At 38.3% G+C, this 17,863-nt stretch overlaps 1 protein-coding gene and 1 non-coding gene across 17 annotated transcripts in view; both read left to right on the forward strand.

Annotated features, from left to right (window-relative positions):
* The window catches only part of CEP295 (centrosomal protein 295), a 48,253-nt gene that overhangs the window by 22,361 nt on the left and 8,029 nt on the right, over positions 1 to 17,863 (forward strand). For 15 of the 16 annotated variants that reach the window (XR_003428894.1, XM_027087730.1, XM_027087742.1 and 12 more), the window contains 9 exons: positions 761 to 982; positions 3,245 to 3,337; positions 3,486 to 3,589; positions 5,707 to 5,844; positions 6,260 to 6,357; positions 6,615 to 10,089; positions 11,157 to 11,325; positions 11,462 to 11,605; positions 15,673 to 15,825. Coding sequence is in view for 15 of the 16 variants with exons in the window: in XM_027087730.1 (XP_026943531.1) it covers positions 761 to 982; positions 3,245 to 3,337; positions 3,486 to 3,589; positions 5,707 to 5,844; positions 6,260 to 6,357; positions 6,615 to 10,089; positions 11,157 to 11,325; positions 11,462 to 11,605; positions 15,673 to 15,825 (4,596 nt within the window). In the remaining variant the exon portion in view is untranslated. Of the gene's footprint in view, positions 1 to 760; positions 983 to 3,244; positions 3,338 to 3,485; positions 3,590 to 5,690; positions 5,845 to 6,259; positions 6,358 to 6,614; positions 10,090 to 11,156; positions 11,326 to 11,461; positions 11,606 to 15,672; positions 15,826 to 17,863 lie in introns of those variants that run through there. The other variant, XM_027087743.1, reaches the window with a different exon arrangement.
* Positions 14,743 to 14,824, forward strand: TRNAS-AGA (transfer RNA serine (anticodon AGA)). Its single transcript has one exon. It is a non-coding gene; the product is annotated as a tRNA-Ser (tRNA).

Below are 17,863 nucleotides of genomic sequence, written 5' to 3' on the forward strand. Positions count from 1 at the left end.
GTCTCCTCTTAGACTCCTTGGGTGAGGGCTCTAAGCTTTATCCCTGTCTCCTGTGCCCACACTGCTGTCCAAACAAAGTGTAAGCTTCCTGTGGTTTGGCATAAACTTCAGAAGATGGGTTTAGGGCTCAATTGCCATGAATTCCCCTTGAAACTTCATTTCTGCCCTCTGCAGAATCTTTTATTTTCTTGGGAACCTTACAGCACATATTTTGAATGCTAGTCTTACAGATTAAGAGATATGCATTCTGTCCTCATTTAGCAAGCAGAATAAACATCTTCCTGATACATTTTTATGCTTGAAATTTATGTTGCTGCCTACTGTTGAAAAATACGGTTGACCCATGAACAGCAAGGGGTTAGGGGCGCCGACCCTCCATGCAGTCGAAAACTCTACATATAACTTAGAGTTGGCCCTCTGTATCCAATGTTCCACATCTGCAGATTCAACCAACCCTGGATCATGCAGTCCTGTAGTATGTATTTATTGAAAAAAATCCTCTAATAAGTGGACCTGTGCAGTTCAAGTGCATGTTGTTCAAGGGTGAACTATAGTTGAATTTTGGTGTCCTTATTTAAATTTAAGTTGAAAAAATTATTCCTGGTTATAAAATTGTGTTAAATTATAAATATTGAGGAAAATAAAGCTGTGCTTTTGTTTTAACCAGTGGTTGTTATAGTAACTAAGTATAAAGATAGAATAATTTACCTGGTTTGTAACAGATGCTGAATAAATTTTTTTTTCTTTTCTTTTCTTTTAGTTCCCTTGGCAATGAAGACCCACCAGATTCCTTCAAAAATTCTTTTTAAAAAATTATTAAATAAGATCCGAAACCAAAAGTCTCTCTGGACAATTAAATCCATGTCTGAGGATGAAAGCGAAATGATTACAACTGTTAGTGAAACTGAAAGTAAAGCCCTGACAGTTGAATCAGGAGCAGCTGTGAGTGAAGACAGAACATTATCCTCTGGGCAGAAACAAGGTAGTTCTCTCCAGTCATCTCATTTTACCTTTCTAAGTTGTTCAAAAATATGCTCATTTCTGAAAAACCGAAGAATAGAGGTCAAAAGGAAGAAAATATTTTAAAGCCCATAGTGCTGCCACTTAAAGGCAATAAATGTTAGAAACCTTAGTGAATCTCCTTCCAGAGCACTTTAAGTGTAGTAGAATTATATATATATATATATATATATAATCTTACATATTTCAGTAAGTGGCAAAAAATTCTCTTGCTTAAGCCAAAAAGCTTGCCATTCTGGTTCTGCTCTTCTATATCCTACATCCAAACCATCATCAAATCCTGTCGGTCCTACCCTCAAAATATATCCAGAGTCCAACTGTTTCTCACCACCTACTATCCTAGTTTAAGTGATGTTCATTCTCTAGTGTAGATTCTTGCCTGTATTAACTGGTGGCCTCCTAACTGGTCTTCTATCCACAGCTTTTGCACCTTCCTGCAATAATCTGTTTCCAGAGACATCCTGTTAAAACACATCAGCTTATCATTCCTCTGGGAGAAGCCCTCCAACAACTACCCATTTCCCTCAGGAAAACCATTTTGCTTACAGTGGCATCAAAGCTTTACATGATCTGTGCACACACCCCTCCCCACTACTTCTCTCTCTGACTTCATTTTCTCCCCAATCACTGCACCGTAGACACTGGCTTCCTGGCTATTTTTCCAACACAGCAGATACGAATCATATGGTCTTTGCAAGTGCTGGTCTTGGCTGGGGGAGGGAGGGATGCTCTTGGATATTTTTATGGTTCACTGTCTCACTGCCTTCAGATATTTGCTCAGATACTGCTTTCTCAATAACGCCTTATCAAACCACTCTATGTAAAACAACAAACTTCTATGCCTTCCCCCACCCCCATAATCTTCACTCCCTATCACCTCTACTCCATAGCTCTTAACATCTGTTGGACCATAAATTTACTTTCTTGCTTATTTGCTTCTTGTCTTGACACCTACCCCTCTCCACCTTCCTCACCCTCCAGTCCTGGAATATAGGGCTTGATTTTGTTCATTGCTGTATCCCCAGAGCCTAGACTAGTGCCTTATACATAAAAGGTGCTAAGTTAATATTTGTTGAATTAATTGACTAGCCTAAAGCAAAGAGAGGTAAGTTTGGAAGTCAGATATACATATGATATTCCAGCACATGGGCATGGAAGAATTCTTTAGGGGAAAGAATTCAGTGAGAAAAGGTCTTATAAGACCATCTGAAGGGACTGCATCATTTAGAAGATGGCTAGAGAAGGGGCAAGCAGCAAAGGCAGTAAAAGGGAGTGAGAAGAAGGAGAGAGAGTATGGTGTTGGCATTTAATACAAAGGGACACTTTCATCTTTAATCCATAACCAAGTTATTTTGGAAAAGGCCCTGTGTGAGTAGGCTTTCTCTAGCCTCATCTGGCTTCATTCTGCCCCTTGTCTGAGCCAAGTTTTTCACTCCTCACAGGGTCTTAATACCTGCTGATCTGTCTGGAAAGGTCTCCTGTACATCCCCACAATCTTTACCTGCTTGATTCCTCCTTACCTTTCAACTGTCCACTTAAATGCCATTTCCTAAGAGAAATCTCATCTGAGTTCCTAGTCTAATTCAGATTCCTGTGAAATACTCTATTGTGTAACCCCCCTTTTTTCTTATATAGTACTGGCACCGTTTCTAATTTTATAATTTTTTCTAGGATAATTATGTAATGTTCTGTCCCCCATGTACCTCCTTTGAGGCCTTTTCTTGTTGACCATGGTAAATGTGCGTACAGCACATAAGTAGGTGCTGAACGAATGAGGTGACTGAATGCTCCGTTCAGTTTCTGGCTACCCTGATGTGATCAAAGTATACTGCTTTAACTTCCTTCTCTGCTCTGGATTCATAAATAATAAAAATCCTAATACCTAAGTATGTCAAAGATACACTTAAATTTCTTCTCTTTTTACACGTTGGTGCCTTGCTTACTCTGCTCTTTTTATGCTTTCCCATTGTGTTTGAAACTCTGTCAGCCTACCTTTTAAGTCAGTTCTTCGTTTTTTCTTTTTTGTTTATAATTTTAGTCTTAGGTCTTTTTGTATTAGGCTAGAATTTATTGGATAAAATATGTGGTCTCTGGAAGGTGGCTGGATCTTAACTAAATAAGACATTCAGGTGGACCAATGTTAATCTGAATGTAGATTTTTGTTACATTTGTCAGATTTAAGTTTGACAGTGAAAATATGTTCATAATGATGTATCTATTACAGATGTTGAAAGTGACACGCTAACAGTTGACTCTGGACCACTTACTAGTGAAGATAAACCACTTTCATTCAATACAGACTCTGAAAAGGAACAAGGTGTTTCTTTTATCATATTCTCAAATTAAACTTGCTTGATTCTTCACATCTTTTTCCTAATAAAATTACATGTAATGAACAAAAGACATTACAGTGGTATCAAATTCTAAATTATTGAAACTAATTATTGCTTTGGGGATTCTCTTAGAAATGAAAGAGACTCAGCCTATCACAGCAGTAGCTCAGAGTTCAGTTCTACTTCATCCTCAGGAAGAAGCAGCCAGAATTAGAATGGCAGCAAGGCAGAAACAGGTAATTTGAAATTTTTATTTTATTTTTATTTTTATTTTTTTATTTATTTTGGCTGCACTGGGTCTTCGTTGCGGTGCATGGGCTTCTCTAGTTGTGGTGAGCAGGTCCTAGAGTGCGCAGGCTCAGTAGTTGCAGTGTTCAGGCTTTGTTGAGGTAAGTGGGATCTTAGTTCCCTAACCAGGGATCGAACTCAGGCCCCCTGCGTTGGGAGTGCGGAGTCTTAACCACTGGACCACCAGGGAAGTCCCTGAAATTTTATTTTTAAAGGTTTCTTTCTTCCCCTATGTACTATAGTTTTATTTGACTGGTGAAATTTGTCTTAACATCTGGCTACTTTTGATACCATTTCTTCTGCCTCGTCTTACACATTCATTTGATAGAAGGTACTTCATCTTTACTTGTACTACTCATTTGACCCTTATTGCATTCTGCTTTGTATTTTATACTCTGGTATGTATCTTATCTTCCCTATAAAATTTATCAGTTTTTTAAAGGCAGAGACTATCTTTTTTTTTTTTTTTTTTTGCCTCACCATGGGCATGTGGAACTTCCCCGACCAGGGATCGACCCATGCCCCCTGTAGTGGAAGCATGGAGTCTTAGCCACTGGACCACCAGGGAAGTCCGAGACTGTCTTTTTTAAAAAGTCAATTTATCCTACATAGTTTCTTATACAATGCTTTATACATAGTAAGTACTCAATAAATATTTGTTGAATAAATGAGTCCCTGTCATAATATTAAACATTGATTTGGGCTTTGTAATCCCAAAAGTTTTTTCGAAAAACTGTATTTCAAAGAAAAATTTTAAATTCAACTTCCATAACTGTAATATTTGTCCCTTCTACTTTAATGAAAGATTTTCTTAACACAGATTACCTCGAAAGAGGCTAATTGTTACTAAGCCAGTCAGTTTATAGTCATAGTTTTTATAAAAATGCAGCTGAGGGATGACAATTCTATGAGCCAGTATTTTAAAAGTCTCAGATAAATGCTTTCTAATCAATATTCTAAAGCAGTATTGTCCAGTAGATTTTCTACAGTAATGGAAATGTTCCATATCTATGTTCAGTATGGTAGCTGCTACCTACATGGGCTGTTGAATACTTGAAGTATGAGTAGTGCAACTGAGAAACTGAATTTTAAATTTTATTTGTTTTGGGTTGATGTAAATTTTAATAGTCACATGTAGCTAGTGACTACTATATTGATAGTGCAGTTCTAGAGTTACTACAAAACTGTAAATGGTTTAAATTCTGTGGCTCCTATGAGTGAAGGAAAGGAAGGTGAAGATAGGAACTAAGCTATAGCCACTATTGCCTGATTAAGAATAGGTAATATCATATTGAGACATTTTTAATTTTGAAAACAAGATCATTTTTCATTATCTCTAGTAGACGTATTTCTCTTAATAAAACTTCACATACATTCCCTTTTCTATTTATTCAGTATATGTGTCTTATATATGTTTCAAGGACTACTAGGTGTTGGATTTAACAGGCAACCAGACAGACTAGTCCCTGTCCTCAGGAATCTTACAGTTACTTTAACACATGTTTTTAGTTCTTGGATTTATGTGTGTATGTGTTGGTATAATTTTGAGTTTATTTGTCACCACTCTGCCATTATTTTCCATCTCTTTAATGCCTGACAGTAAGGACTGAATGTTGCTCACTGTACTTTTATTTAGCTTGTAGACAATGGCACCCTTTTATGAGTATGCCTAAGAAATCAAAGTGTTGTGAGCATTCTCGATATTTAATTTCTTAGGCATTATTCTTACTGAGAACAAGGTAAAATTAAAGATGTGAACACAGAATTTGCTACTTCTCTGGAGGTGATGCTTCAGTGGTGATCAAGGTTTCCCTGTGCTCCCAGGAAATAGAAATAGTTAATATGTTTATTTTTACTTCTCTCCCTTTTCCTCCTTTCCCCTTTTCCTGTCTCTTGCTTCCGTCCTCCCTCTGGCGGTGGCAATAACAGATAAAACGTCACCACTTTCTTCTTGGATAATTGGTACTCTTGGTGATGAGACCTGTTTCTTTTCATTGTAATGCATATAAACTTTTCTTTGGCATGAGTTTGTTGTTAATAAATCAATAGTATTTTTGTTATTTAGATAATGGAAATAGAAGAACAAAAGCAAAAACAGTTGGAATTACTTGAACAAATTGAACAACAGAAATTAACATTAGAAACTGATTGCTTCAGAGCTCAGCTGGAAGAAGAAAAAAGAAAAAAAACTCAACAGGCTGGGGTACGATGCAGGAAATCTAATCCCTACATAGATTGTTGGGGGATAAAGAAGTGTGGGCAATCTTAGCATTCAGAAAAGTAAAGTGCAATTCTAATTTGTATTTCATAATTTTTTAAAAAAATAATGTATATGTAAAAATAACTTTATACAAACCTAATGACTTTCATCTTTCAGTTTCTAGAGGGTGCTAATATATGTGACCATGACTTGTATGTAATGTGTATGTTGAGCTCTTGGGCTTGACACTAAAGGAGAGTGGTAGATTACTTCATTTCTTAACAATGGAAATACCAGTCTTTTTTATGAAAAATAAAGCTATATGGAAGTTTACAATTACAGAACATCAGTTTATGTAAAGTACTTTAGTACTTATTTCTGGATTTGCCTTTTAGTTAGTATCTTTGTCTTTTATTAGGTTGGCACTGCACCAGCATCATGCACCATAAGTTCTGATGAAGATAATCACAGGCAGATGATTTATAACTATCAACAACAGCTATTACAGCAAAACAGGTATTAGCTAGGGTACAATTTATATGTGATAGTGTGTGGCTACATTTTCAGGATTTATTATTTGGTTTATATGAAGGTCTTATCAGGATTCCCTTTAGAACTATGGCATGTAGATTTCTCAAAGAGCAATGTTAATAACGTTGTTCCATTTCTGCCTTGATTATGGCCACCCCTAGATTGAATTTAATGTATAAACACTTAAGAATGTGGGGCATTTTTTTTAATCAAAAAGAATAATGCTTGTTTGTTTTGGGTAGGCTTCACAAACAGTCTGTTGAAACAGCCAGGAAACGATTACTCGACTATCAGACTATGTTAAAAGGAAAGTACCTATCCATGTCAGCTGCACCATTGATACCTGGTTCTGTTACATCAGTACCACCACAGAAATCTGAAAGACCCGCTGTTACATCAGAACATGAGGATCAAGGTCAGAGACCCAAGTTGAGTCCTAACAAACAACCTATGCAACCCGTACAGATCTCCAAATTAGAGCAAGATTTTCAGGTTCCAAGACAACATCGCTTTCCACAAAGACAGGTAGAAACAACCAAAACATTAGTTACTTCAGATGTTTTAGCCGAGCAAGCTTTGGAATCACAGGAACAGCCAAAGCAACTCTCACAGACTGAAACACAACAGAGAGACTATAAATTGGTCCCTAAAGACTCTCATACACTTTCAAGGGCTTTGTCACATGATAAGCCACTGATAGTACAGGATGCTGGAGAAAGAGCTGAAACATCTGGGGCAACAACTTTTCAAACTTTAGACTCCCAGCAAATGTTCTCAGAGAACAACGAAAGTATATCGTCTAAGTTAATTGAACCTTCTTCATTCCTACCATTGGTAGCTGAGCATTCTTTTAGTTCTCTGCCTACTAAAGTTGAGTCTGGAAAAATCCAGGAATGCTTTTCAACTGGGAGCAAAAGTGTAGTTTCTGTAAGCCATTCTGTAGTTGGCCAAATGCAGGATAAGTCTTTGCCATTCTCAGAGAATATCATAGCCCAGCAAAGTAATTTGAAGGCTCTCCAAAAACAGTTAGACCTACAGAAAGAAGTTCTTCGGTTAAGACAGGAAGCTCAGGAACAATTGCTTTTGTGCAAACAGAAAGAATTGGAAGGGCAAACTGGCCTTTCTGTATTCCTTCCATTGGTACCTCTGGATTCGTTTGCTTCACTGCCTTCTGCCAAAGCTGAGTCAGGGAGAATCCAGGAATCTTCTCCAACCAAGAAAGAGACTACAGTTTCCTCAGGCCATCCTGGGGTCCCACAACTTCAGGATAGGCTTAATTTTAAATTTCTCCAAGAACAGTTCAATATTCAGCGGGACCGCTTTCAGGCTAGACGGGAAGCCCAGGAAGTATTATGTGTACATAAACAGAGTGAATTGGATGGAAGAGTATGGGCTGAACAGACTGAGCCCCCTTCTGTCCCATCTCAAGGAGCTCAGCATACATTTACTTCACTACCTTCTGCTGGTACTCAATCTGGAAAAATCCAGGACCAGTATTCATCTAAGAGTGAGAAGGAACTTCTCTCAATCCAATCTGAAATCCCCAAATTTCAGGATGGGTCTTCAAGTTTCCTACAGCAGTTCCACCCTTTGCATGATAGTTTGAAGTTGCTCCAAGAACAGCTGACTGCACAGAGGGATGCTCTTCAGGCCAGGCATGAAGCCCAGGCAGAATTACTTTTACGTAGACAAAGGGATTTGCAAGACTCTAAGTCTGTGCAGATGAGTTCTTCATTCCTGCCAGTGGTCACTCAACGTTCAGTTGCTTCACAAGCTTCTTCTAAAACTGAGCCTAGAAGAATTCAGAACTTTTATTTCTCTGAGAAGGAGAGTGTTACTCCCTCAAGTCATTTGGTAATGCCAGCATTTCAGGATGAGCCTCTTAGTTTTCCACAGCATAGCCTGCCACAGCAGGAAAATCTAACAACACTCGAAGGTCAGTCGCACATTCAGAGGGTAATACTTGGTGGTAAACAAGAAACTCAGGAATTTGTACACAAACAAAGTGAATTAGAAAAAAAAATTCCTTCTGAACAGACTGGCACCTGTTTATCTCTGTCTCAGGGAGCTGAATCTGAAAAATTCCAGGACTATATGTCATTCAGGAGTGACAGTACAGTTCCCTTAAGCCATTGGAAGATCCCAAGATTTCAAGAAAGACTTCTGGGGTTTTCTCGACATATACAACCTCTACAAGATAATTTGGAAGGACGCCAAGAATGGTTAGACACAGAAGAGGAGGCCCTTCAGTTTAGCCAGAAGACCCAAGGGAATGTATCTTCTGAACAAACTGGCCCCTCCTTCACACCCCAGTTAGAACAGCTTTCTTTTCCTTCATTGCCTTCTGCTGAATCTCTTAAAACCCGGGAACCTCTTTCAGCAGAGAGTGAGAGTAGAATTCCTTCAAGCCATTTTCAGATCCCAGAATTGCAGGATAGACTTTTGAAGATATCACAGCTTATCCAGCCTCAACAAGATAATTTGAAGGCACTTCAAGAACAGTTAGCTACACAGAGGGAAGCCATCATTCAGTCTAGACAGGAAGCTCAGCAAGAATTACTTCTGCATAAACAGAGTGAGTGGAAGGGAAGAATATCTCCCGAGCAGGTTGGCACCTCTTCCTTCCTGCCCCTAGTTGTACAGCGTCCTTTTGCTCCATTACCTCTTAGTGAAGCTGGTAGAATCCAAGAACCTTGTTCAACTAAGGGTGATAATATAGTCTCCCCACGTCATTCTGAGATACCAAGGTTGCCTGATAGGCTTTTGGGTTTACCACAGCCTGTTTTACCTCAACAAGATTATCCGATTACATTTCAACAGGAACACGTGTATACACAGACAGGTCCCCTTCCATGTAGCGAGAAAACCCAGAAAGAGTTGATTTTGCCCAGACAATATAAATTTGAGGAAAAGTCATCTGAGCATTTTATCCAACCTCTCCATGGTGATTTGAAGGCACTTCAAGAGCAGTTAGACATACAGAGGAAAGCCACTCATTCTAGACAGGAAGTCCGAGAAGAATTGCTTTTGCAAAGACTAAGTAAATTGGAGAAAAGGGTCTCACCTGAGCAGACCAGCACCTCTTCATCCTTATCCCACATAGCACTGCCTGTTGCTGACTCTGAAAGAATCCAAAAATCTCTTCCAACCAGAAGTGACAATACTGTTTCCTCAAGTCATCCTGAGATTCCAGGGTCTCAGGATAGGCTTTTGAGTTTGTCCCAGGCTTTCCTGCCTCAGCAAGATGATGTGTCAGCACAGTTGGGCTTACAGAGAGAAGTGCTGCGTTTTAATGAAAAAGCTCAGGAAGAACTGCTTTTAAACAAGCAAGCAGAGCTGATTGCAGGTGACTCTTCTGAGCAGCCTGTTCCCTCTATGTTTCTACCCAAGGAAAGAGAGCATTCATTTATTCCACTACCTTTTGCTGAAGTAAAATCTAAAAACGTTTGTGAATTGTATTCAGCCAAGAATGAACATGCAGCACCTTCAAGTGCTTCTGTGAGCCCAAGACTTCAAGATAGATTTTTGAGTTTTTCACAACCTCTCTTAGCTCAGCAAGATAATTTGGGACTTCAGAAGCAGATGGAGCTACAAAAAGAAATTCTGCATTATGGCCAAAAAGCCCAAGAAGAATTGCTTGTACAGAGACAAACAGCATTGCAGCAGCACATTCAGAAACATCAGGAGACCTTGAAGGATTTCTTTAAAGACAGTCAGGTATGTATTAATCTTGAATATCTAAGAATTAAACATCGACAACAACCCAACTCGGCCAAGCTAAATATTTGTTTCAATCCTAGGTCAAAATAAGTTCTTAGTTACTGAGAATAAGTGGTTTGACCTTAACTGTGCTTTAATTTTCTACCTTAAAGAACGTGGAAATTAAACGGTAAAAATTGATCCACCTTGCATGGCGTTTATGAAGTTGATAGTTATTTAAAGCCCAACTAATTTCAGCCACTGGTTTGATACAACCAAACTCAAACATCATGGAAAATGTAGGTTGCCTTTTGAAGTTTTGTTATGAAGGATTTTGAGCTTACCACAAGATGATTAAATTGTAAAATAACTAGTTAGCAGAATTTGTCTTAGGCAAATGGCAGACTTTGTGCTTTCTGTATAGCACTTTGTTGACATTTGTGTAGAATCAAAATCAGTACCATCTTTTTCCATAAGTGACAATATTAACATCTGTTATAAAAGTGGTGTGATTTTAGGCTGATGGACCGCCGGACTGGCTGCTTGTGACTGAATTGTTGAGAGGACTCTGATGTGGTCACTCAGATGACTATTCATAGCTTCTCTATATGGGAGACAGTATATTCTCCTATATATGAATGTGTCCATTTTATTTTAAAAGGCCACTTCCTAAATTTATGAGTTAGCCTAAACAGAATTCTACAGTCCTTTGATGCTCAGGAGAAGCTTGAGTTGCGTTCATGAGAACTTGAGTTCTGGGGATTTACTGGTCATTTTAAGGAAAAGGAATGGGAAAAGAAAAGCAGAGAGGGATACTCAAGTATAATCTCTTATTGAAAGGTGCAGTGGAGGCTGTTTGTAAGGTCCGAGGCTGTGACTGGTTGTACTTTTCAATGGAATTATTACCCTTTCAATATTAGAAGTACTTCTCATTTTTTATCTATAGATAAAATTGTAGTAATGTGGTTGATGGAGCTGTTCATGTGGTTGATGTTCTAACTGAAGAAGAGAGATGTAAATCTAATGACTTCTTCACATGATCTTCATTTTGTGTCATCCCCACCCTCGTCTGTTTACTTTTTCAGACAAGTAAGCCCACAGTTGAAAATGATTTTGAAACTAAGAAGCTCAGAGAATGCCTTGTTCATCTCCAAGATCTAGCCAAAGACAATCAGGAAAACATTGGTACTGCAGGCAGGAGAAACTGTGATGATAATCAGCTCCTTTCAGAAGATAGTAATGCCCAGCAAAGTGGTAAGATAATTGCATTTTATTGTACTGATTATCCTGATGATGATTCTTTATTTTAACCTCCTGCAACTTGCCGGTTGAAGAAGTTTGTTTCATTAACAGATTTGTATTGTGCCTAACTTTGTCTTTGACTTGATAGGGGAGCATCAGGACAAAGAACTGGGTGGGAAATCCTCAAAACCACCTGTAGCAAAAGTTAAAGGTGGATTGGACTTGAACCAACATGAACTTAGTGCCATACAAGAGGTAGAATCACCAGCAAGTGGCAGAACTTCTATACTAGGTAAACAGATGCTTTGATAAAATATGATTTTTTAATATTTGCCAGTTTTCTACAGTTTTTTCAGGATGCTAAATATTTTGTTGTTGAGGAAACTTAGACTATGAGTACTCATGAAGGGGAAAAAATGGTTTCTACAAACAGTATTTAAAATGTGGACTTAAAGAAATATATCATTAGGTAACTAGTTTCTTTATATATGAGGAAAAGCAATTGATAGTAGACAAAAATTCTTTGCTATCCATTATTCTGACACTTTTGCTTCCCTCTGCTTCCTTTCTAAACCAGTTTCTCTAGGATATAACCCAGTTTTTTCTCTTCTGCCTTGCTGCTCTTTCACTTCAGTACCTTCACTGCTCTTTTCCTGTATCTTTCACAGGATAATCATGGTGCTTAAGACCCTGGCTTTAAGAGCAGTTGTAACATGTATGTTTCTTCACTGTACTTCTTCCTAGATTCAATTATCTAGAAAAATTCCTCCCTGCGATCCTTAGTAAATAGCCCTATTTTCATTTTATAATTATTTCTAGATTTCAGACTCAACCAGATAATTCTCTTGATCAAATCTATCAAAGCAAATTCTTTTTTTTTTTTTTTTGCGGTACACGGGCCCCTCACCTCCATGGCCTCTTCCATTGCAGAGCACAGGCTCCGGACGCGCAGGCCCAGCGGTCATGGCCCACAGGCCCAGCCGCTCCACGGCATGCGGGATCCTCCCGGACCGGGGCACGAACCTGCGTCCCCCGCATTGGCAGGTGGACTCCCAACCACTGCGCCACCAGGGAAGCCCAAAGCAAATTCTTTTTTAAGGGGGAAAATAACTTTGTCAGTAGAAAGGTACTTAGAAATGTAATGTTAATATTAGCTATTTTGGTCTTAAAGCCATAAAATATTGTACCTTTGTTTCGGGCTAAAAGAGTTTAAGAAAGTAGAGATTCAGAATAACTCTTAAGAATCATTCCCCTTTTTACTTTCTGCTTATGTCTTATGGAAATTATAACAAAGTAATGATTCTATTTATTACTAGGCTTTGGAAGCTTTTCTTCATTTTGCACTATTTGGTAAACACAACTGTTCAGGAATTGATTGGTGCTTTCCCTAACTCAGAATGAGCATTGGGAAATTCCGACCATTGATTCCTATAATTTAATGAGTTGTGTATGAGACTGCAAAAATAGCCTATCTAAAAGGGAAAGCTATATATTCCCTCACCTCCATCTCCTTATCCTTCAGGCTTTTTTCAATGAAAAGAACCCAGATGTAAGTCTTGACTGTTTCCTTGTCTATACCTCTGCGACACCTACAGAGTACCAGTTCTTCTCAGTTCTAGTTGATCAACTCTGGAATCTCTCCATTTGTTTCTATTCCCACTACCACTCTTTTAATTCAGGCTGTCATTTCTTTCTTGAAGGGCTGCTACAACTCCCCATGTCTCCCTGTTTCCAGTCTAGCATTACTCTCATTCATTTTCCCATGGTGTACTCAGAGTAGTCTGCCTCTATTGCTCCATGTTTAAATTCTTCATTCATTTCCCTTTGACTGGAGGAATAAGTCTAAATGAAGTCTTAAGTCCCTAGCTTCACCCACAAGGCCCTTCATGGTCTCACTCCCTCCCTTCAGGGGTGAGGTAAGTGCCACTTGTGTGGCCTAAACTTTCCATGAGCTGTCAGGCATCCCTCTCATGTGCTCTTTGGGAGCTTTCATCATAGCCTTCATCACACTTCTTTGGGTAATACTTTTAGTCAAAATATTATAGGCAAATAGTGCTAAAAGGTTACAACATGAAACAGCATTTCTTTCTGCCCCTACACCCCCCCCCCACCCCTTGATGCTACTCACCAGACACAGTCACTTTTCAAGTCTCCTAGGTGTTTCTTCTTGTATTTACTTCTGTAGTTGGCAATGGATTTTAGCAAAAATTAAGCCAAATATTAAACACTGCTAAAATAATTTGAGATCACGTCATTTTCTCTGTTTGTGAGAACATCTTTTAGTGCGATATTGGATGATACATTCTTAACAAGGTTATTGTTGTCCCCAAAGGGGATGAAAATTGCTTCTCAGGGAGATGAAAAAGTCTTACTCTTTATGTACCAAAGCACAAATGTACATAAAAAGATATACAGTACTAAAAAAAAAAGATATACAGTATATATAGTTATTAAGTTTCATGGAGTTAGGAGGCAATTAGGAAAAAAGTCTTGAAAGGGCTCCTTAGGTGGGTGATGATAAAGTTAATATTGAGAAACACTGAGCTATAATATTCCAATTTTCTTCTCTGTATTCTACTTATTTTTTTTTTGGCTTCGCTGGGCCTTAATCTTTTTTTTTTAGTTGTGGCCTGTGGACTCCTTAGTTGCAGCATGCGAACTCTTAGTTGTGGCATGCATGCAGGATCTAGTTCCCTGATCGGAGATCTAACCCAGACCCCCTGCATTGGGAGCATGGAGTCCTACCCACTGGACCACTAGGGAAGTCCCTGTAGTCTTATTTCTTCCCTGTAGTCTTATTTCTTTAGGCTTTACTTTCTGGGAGAATTTTCTCAGCTTTTTCTTGTAACATTTCTTAGGAATTTTTATTTGGCTCTCAAAGTATAGTTTCTAAAAGCTTGCCCTCCTTTCTGGTATTTTCTTTTTGTAGCATCCTGCTCTTGTTTCATGGATGCAAAATACTGCCTACTTTGAATATTTATAGGTTTTTGCTTGTTTGGGGTCCTGTATTATCTCTGTTTGTCTGGGTTCTTCCTTTTTTTTTTTCTGTCTGAAATTTTAGAGGCTTTTCTCTAATATCTTGCATATTTGAGGGGAACACTGAATGGCTAATTGGAAATTCTATAGGTGGGGACCTTATTTACTTCTGGATTTCACTGGAAAATGTGGCTTTTCCTTGAGGACCCTCAGCTTAGTATCTGTGGTTCTTTCCCCTGAGCAATTTACAGTTTAGTTTCTCCAAAGAAAGATCCTCCAAGTTTGATACAAGCCTGGCTGTTGCTCTTATGGAGCCAGACCTGGGGGGATCTGAGTCGAGGGTGCAAACTTTCTTTTAGTACCTCTGATTTCCTTATGGCATTCTTTTTCTTCCCTCCACCCTTGCCCCTTTCAGTGCCTGATCCCCCTAAATTCAGAGTGTATTGGATTCATGTAGTTGTGGCCAAGTGGTTAAGACGATAGACTAGAAATCCATTGGGGTTTCCCCACACAGGTCCAAATCCTGTCAACTACTGCACCTTTCCCCTTAGAAAGGTAATCCTTTGACACTTTACCAGTTTGAGAGTCTGCTATAAATTTGATTGCAGAGTGTATAGGATTCAGTTTCTCTAGAGGATAAGCCTTTAGTCTTCTCTGGGGATGATGTTGAGAGATAGGAATCTCAGGTGATGGGAGGGATCTTTTCCATGTACATGTTTTTAAACATTCTCCTGTTTTCAGTTCCCTGATTCACACCTTCCTTTTGTAATACCTCTTGCCTTTAATTCCCAAGTTTTTCTGGGGTTCTGCACAGTAAATTAGCTTCTACTTCTGAGTGTCTCCCACTCCTTTCTTTGTTTCATGAGTGTTTATTTCAGTCGTAAGTGTTTATTTCAGTGATTAGTACTTTGATAATCACCCTCAGGTAAACACCATCCAGGTCAGGAACTGGAATGTTAGAGAACTCCATAAACTCTTCCCTCGTACTCTCACAATTACTCTTCCTCCTCTTCTCCCCAGGGTAAACCCCTATCTTGATCTCTAATACCACAGATTAGCTGTAGCTGTTTTTGAACTTTATGTTATGAATGCATATTATTCCTTATAAAACTTAATGGTTAATAATTTTTCCAGGCATTTTTCCTGTGATTAGTCAGTACTGAAGCATTTTCTATCATTAGGAAGTAGGAGTTTCGTTAAAAACTTAGTAAAATTGAATTGAAATAATTAAAGGCTGTGTGAAAGTCAAGCAGTTACTATTTTCTTGCTACACTGATTAAGTCTTTAAGAGTTTAGGTTTTTACCCATAATCTAAATTGCCATTTTAGTTTTAACTAGAAACGTAAGTGGAAATCCAGTGAGTCAATTTTTTTTCCCTCCCAGGTAAACCAGACTTTTACCAAGACAGAGACCCACTGAGGGTCTCAGTAAGCCGAGAACAGAGTTTTCTTGGGAGCCCCCTGGACTGTGATCCATTTGGTCATCTTCACCCAGTTGTCCAGGAGAGCATCTGTGGTGATGCCTCTGATAAAGCAGGTAAGAGAGAAAGAAGTTGAAACTGGAATTGCTGTGCATAAGAATATGTGGACAAAAGATAGTTATTGTAGTGTTATTTGTAATAAAAAATGGTAAATAACTTCAGTGAAACTGCAGTTTTGTGAAGGTGTTAAAAATGAGGGGAGAAAAGTCTGTGTTCATGCATTTGAAAACTGTCTGGAATAAGAATCACCAAAGTTTAGGTATGGGTTAATCTTTGTTGGAGGTTGGGTTTCACACTTCTATTTCATATGTTTACATAATGTGAAATTATTTTTCCATAAGAAGTCTATATTATTTCTGTACACAAAAAGTTGAATGAGGGAAGTGAAGTTTATTTAGAGAATAATTAATTACACTTTTAAATTGTTTCACTAAATAAGTAAATGTTAGTAGGAGGTATGTAAGGGTATGAGGTTTTTACAGTTGGCAAACTCTACACATTTTGTGTTTAAGCCTATTTGTAACAATCCACATTTAATTAAATACTACTGAGTATTATCTTTTAAAAGTTCTATCTGTGGCATTCTAAACGAGCTATTTTATGTTTAGTTTTAAATATTTGGAAAGTATTAAGGAACAAGTTACAAGGAAAAAACTTTAAATCACTTAATTCTGCCACCCAGACAACTGATGTTAATTTTCTCGCTTTTGAATTTGTGCATATTTATAACAAGCTATTTTATATGTATAATATTGACCCTGCAAAGCATAGTTCCAGTACTGCTTCATTAGTTCTAAAGCACCTTTTAAGTAGTTGCCTTTTCTAACCAGATTTCTTTTTATTTTAGCTGTCACATATACTTGGATAATTGTTATCTTAGTTTTATCTAGAGTTTAATACAATGAGAGATGAGCAAGACCTATTTTCTTTTTGAGGGTTTGTAGAAAAATTGACTTTAGCTTCTCCTTTTTTGATTGGAGATTGAAATAACTACAAAATATAATTTCCAATGAATTGTAGTTTTTGACATTTTAAAATAAAAACCATTACCATTTTTTTAGATTTAGCCAGTGAATACTTGCATTCCTTTTTATTCTACCTGTCAATGTCCTCTAGCCAAAGACTACCAAGAACACACATGTAATTGAAGAAAGCTGGGTGCTTTGACTTGTAGTGAGGGAGAATGCACACTGTGGGGAACCATGAGGCCAATGAATTAGTGAGAGGGTATTAGAAGGGACTTACTATAAGATTTGGGCTTTATTAGGTGATTTTGAGGAGGGTTTAAGTATTTTGAAATAGGGCTTTGTTTGTTAGTATTGGATATTATCAGGAAGCCAGGGTGATCCTGTTACTGGATACCTACAAAATTCTTCCCTAAGAGGTAGGAATAATGGAGTTAGGCTAAGTAAAGCTGTACTTGATTAAGCAGCAGTCACTCATGTTAGCCAGGATAAGGAGATGATAGGTCATTTTTTTTTTTTTTTTCCGGTACGCGGGCTTCTCACTGTTGTGGCCTCTCCCGTTGCGGAGCACAGGCTCCGGACGCCCAGGCTCAGTGGCCATGGCTCACGGGCCCAGCTGCTCCGCAGCATGTGGTATCTTCCCGGACCGGGGCACGAACCCGTGTCCCCTGCATCGGCAGGTGGACTCTCAACCACTGTGCCACCAGGGAAGCCCTTCGATAGGTCATTTTAGTGGTTTGGATGGTATTCATGTTTTGTCTATGTTCAGACATGTTCAGACTTTTCTCCCCTCATTTAACACCTTCACAAAACTGCAGTTTCACTGAAGTTTATTTAACTCTGACCTTACTTCTTTCCCTTATTTTTATTTTTCAATTCTTATCACTACCCAAGTGCTACTGGTCACCTCCTGGTCACCCTCCTCTGGGGGAATCTTCTTTGGTTTGTTACAGATAATAACAGTTATAAGACTGTGATTACGAAATGGTGAACCCGTAATTTCTCATCTCACAACTAGCTTTTGAAATGAGCTGCTTAAGAAAAAATAAAAACTCACTATAAAGTTTCACCATCTCTTACTTTCTTCACTTAAAATTTTAGTGTGTAAAGAAGCAACCAAATAACAGTT

The sequence above is a fragment of the Aethalodelphis obliquidens genome, unplaced genomic scaffold (genome assembly GCF_003676395.1).
Source record: "Aethalodelphis obliquidens isolate GAN/ISIS:26980383/991018 unplaced genomic scaffold, ASM367639v1 scaffold60, whole genome shotgun sequence".
Taxonomy (NCBI): domain Eukaryota; kingdom Metazoa; phylum Chordata; class Mammalia; order Artiodactyla; family Delphinidae; genus Aethalodelphis; species Aethalodelphis obliquidens.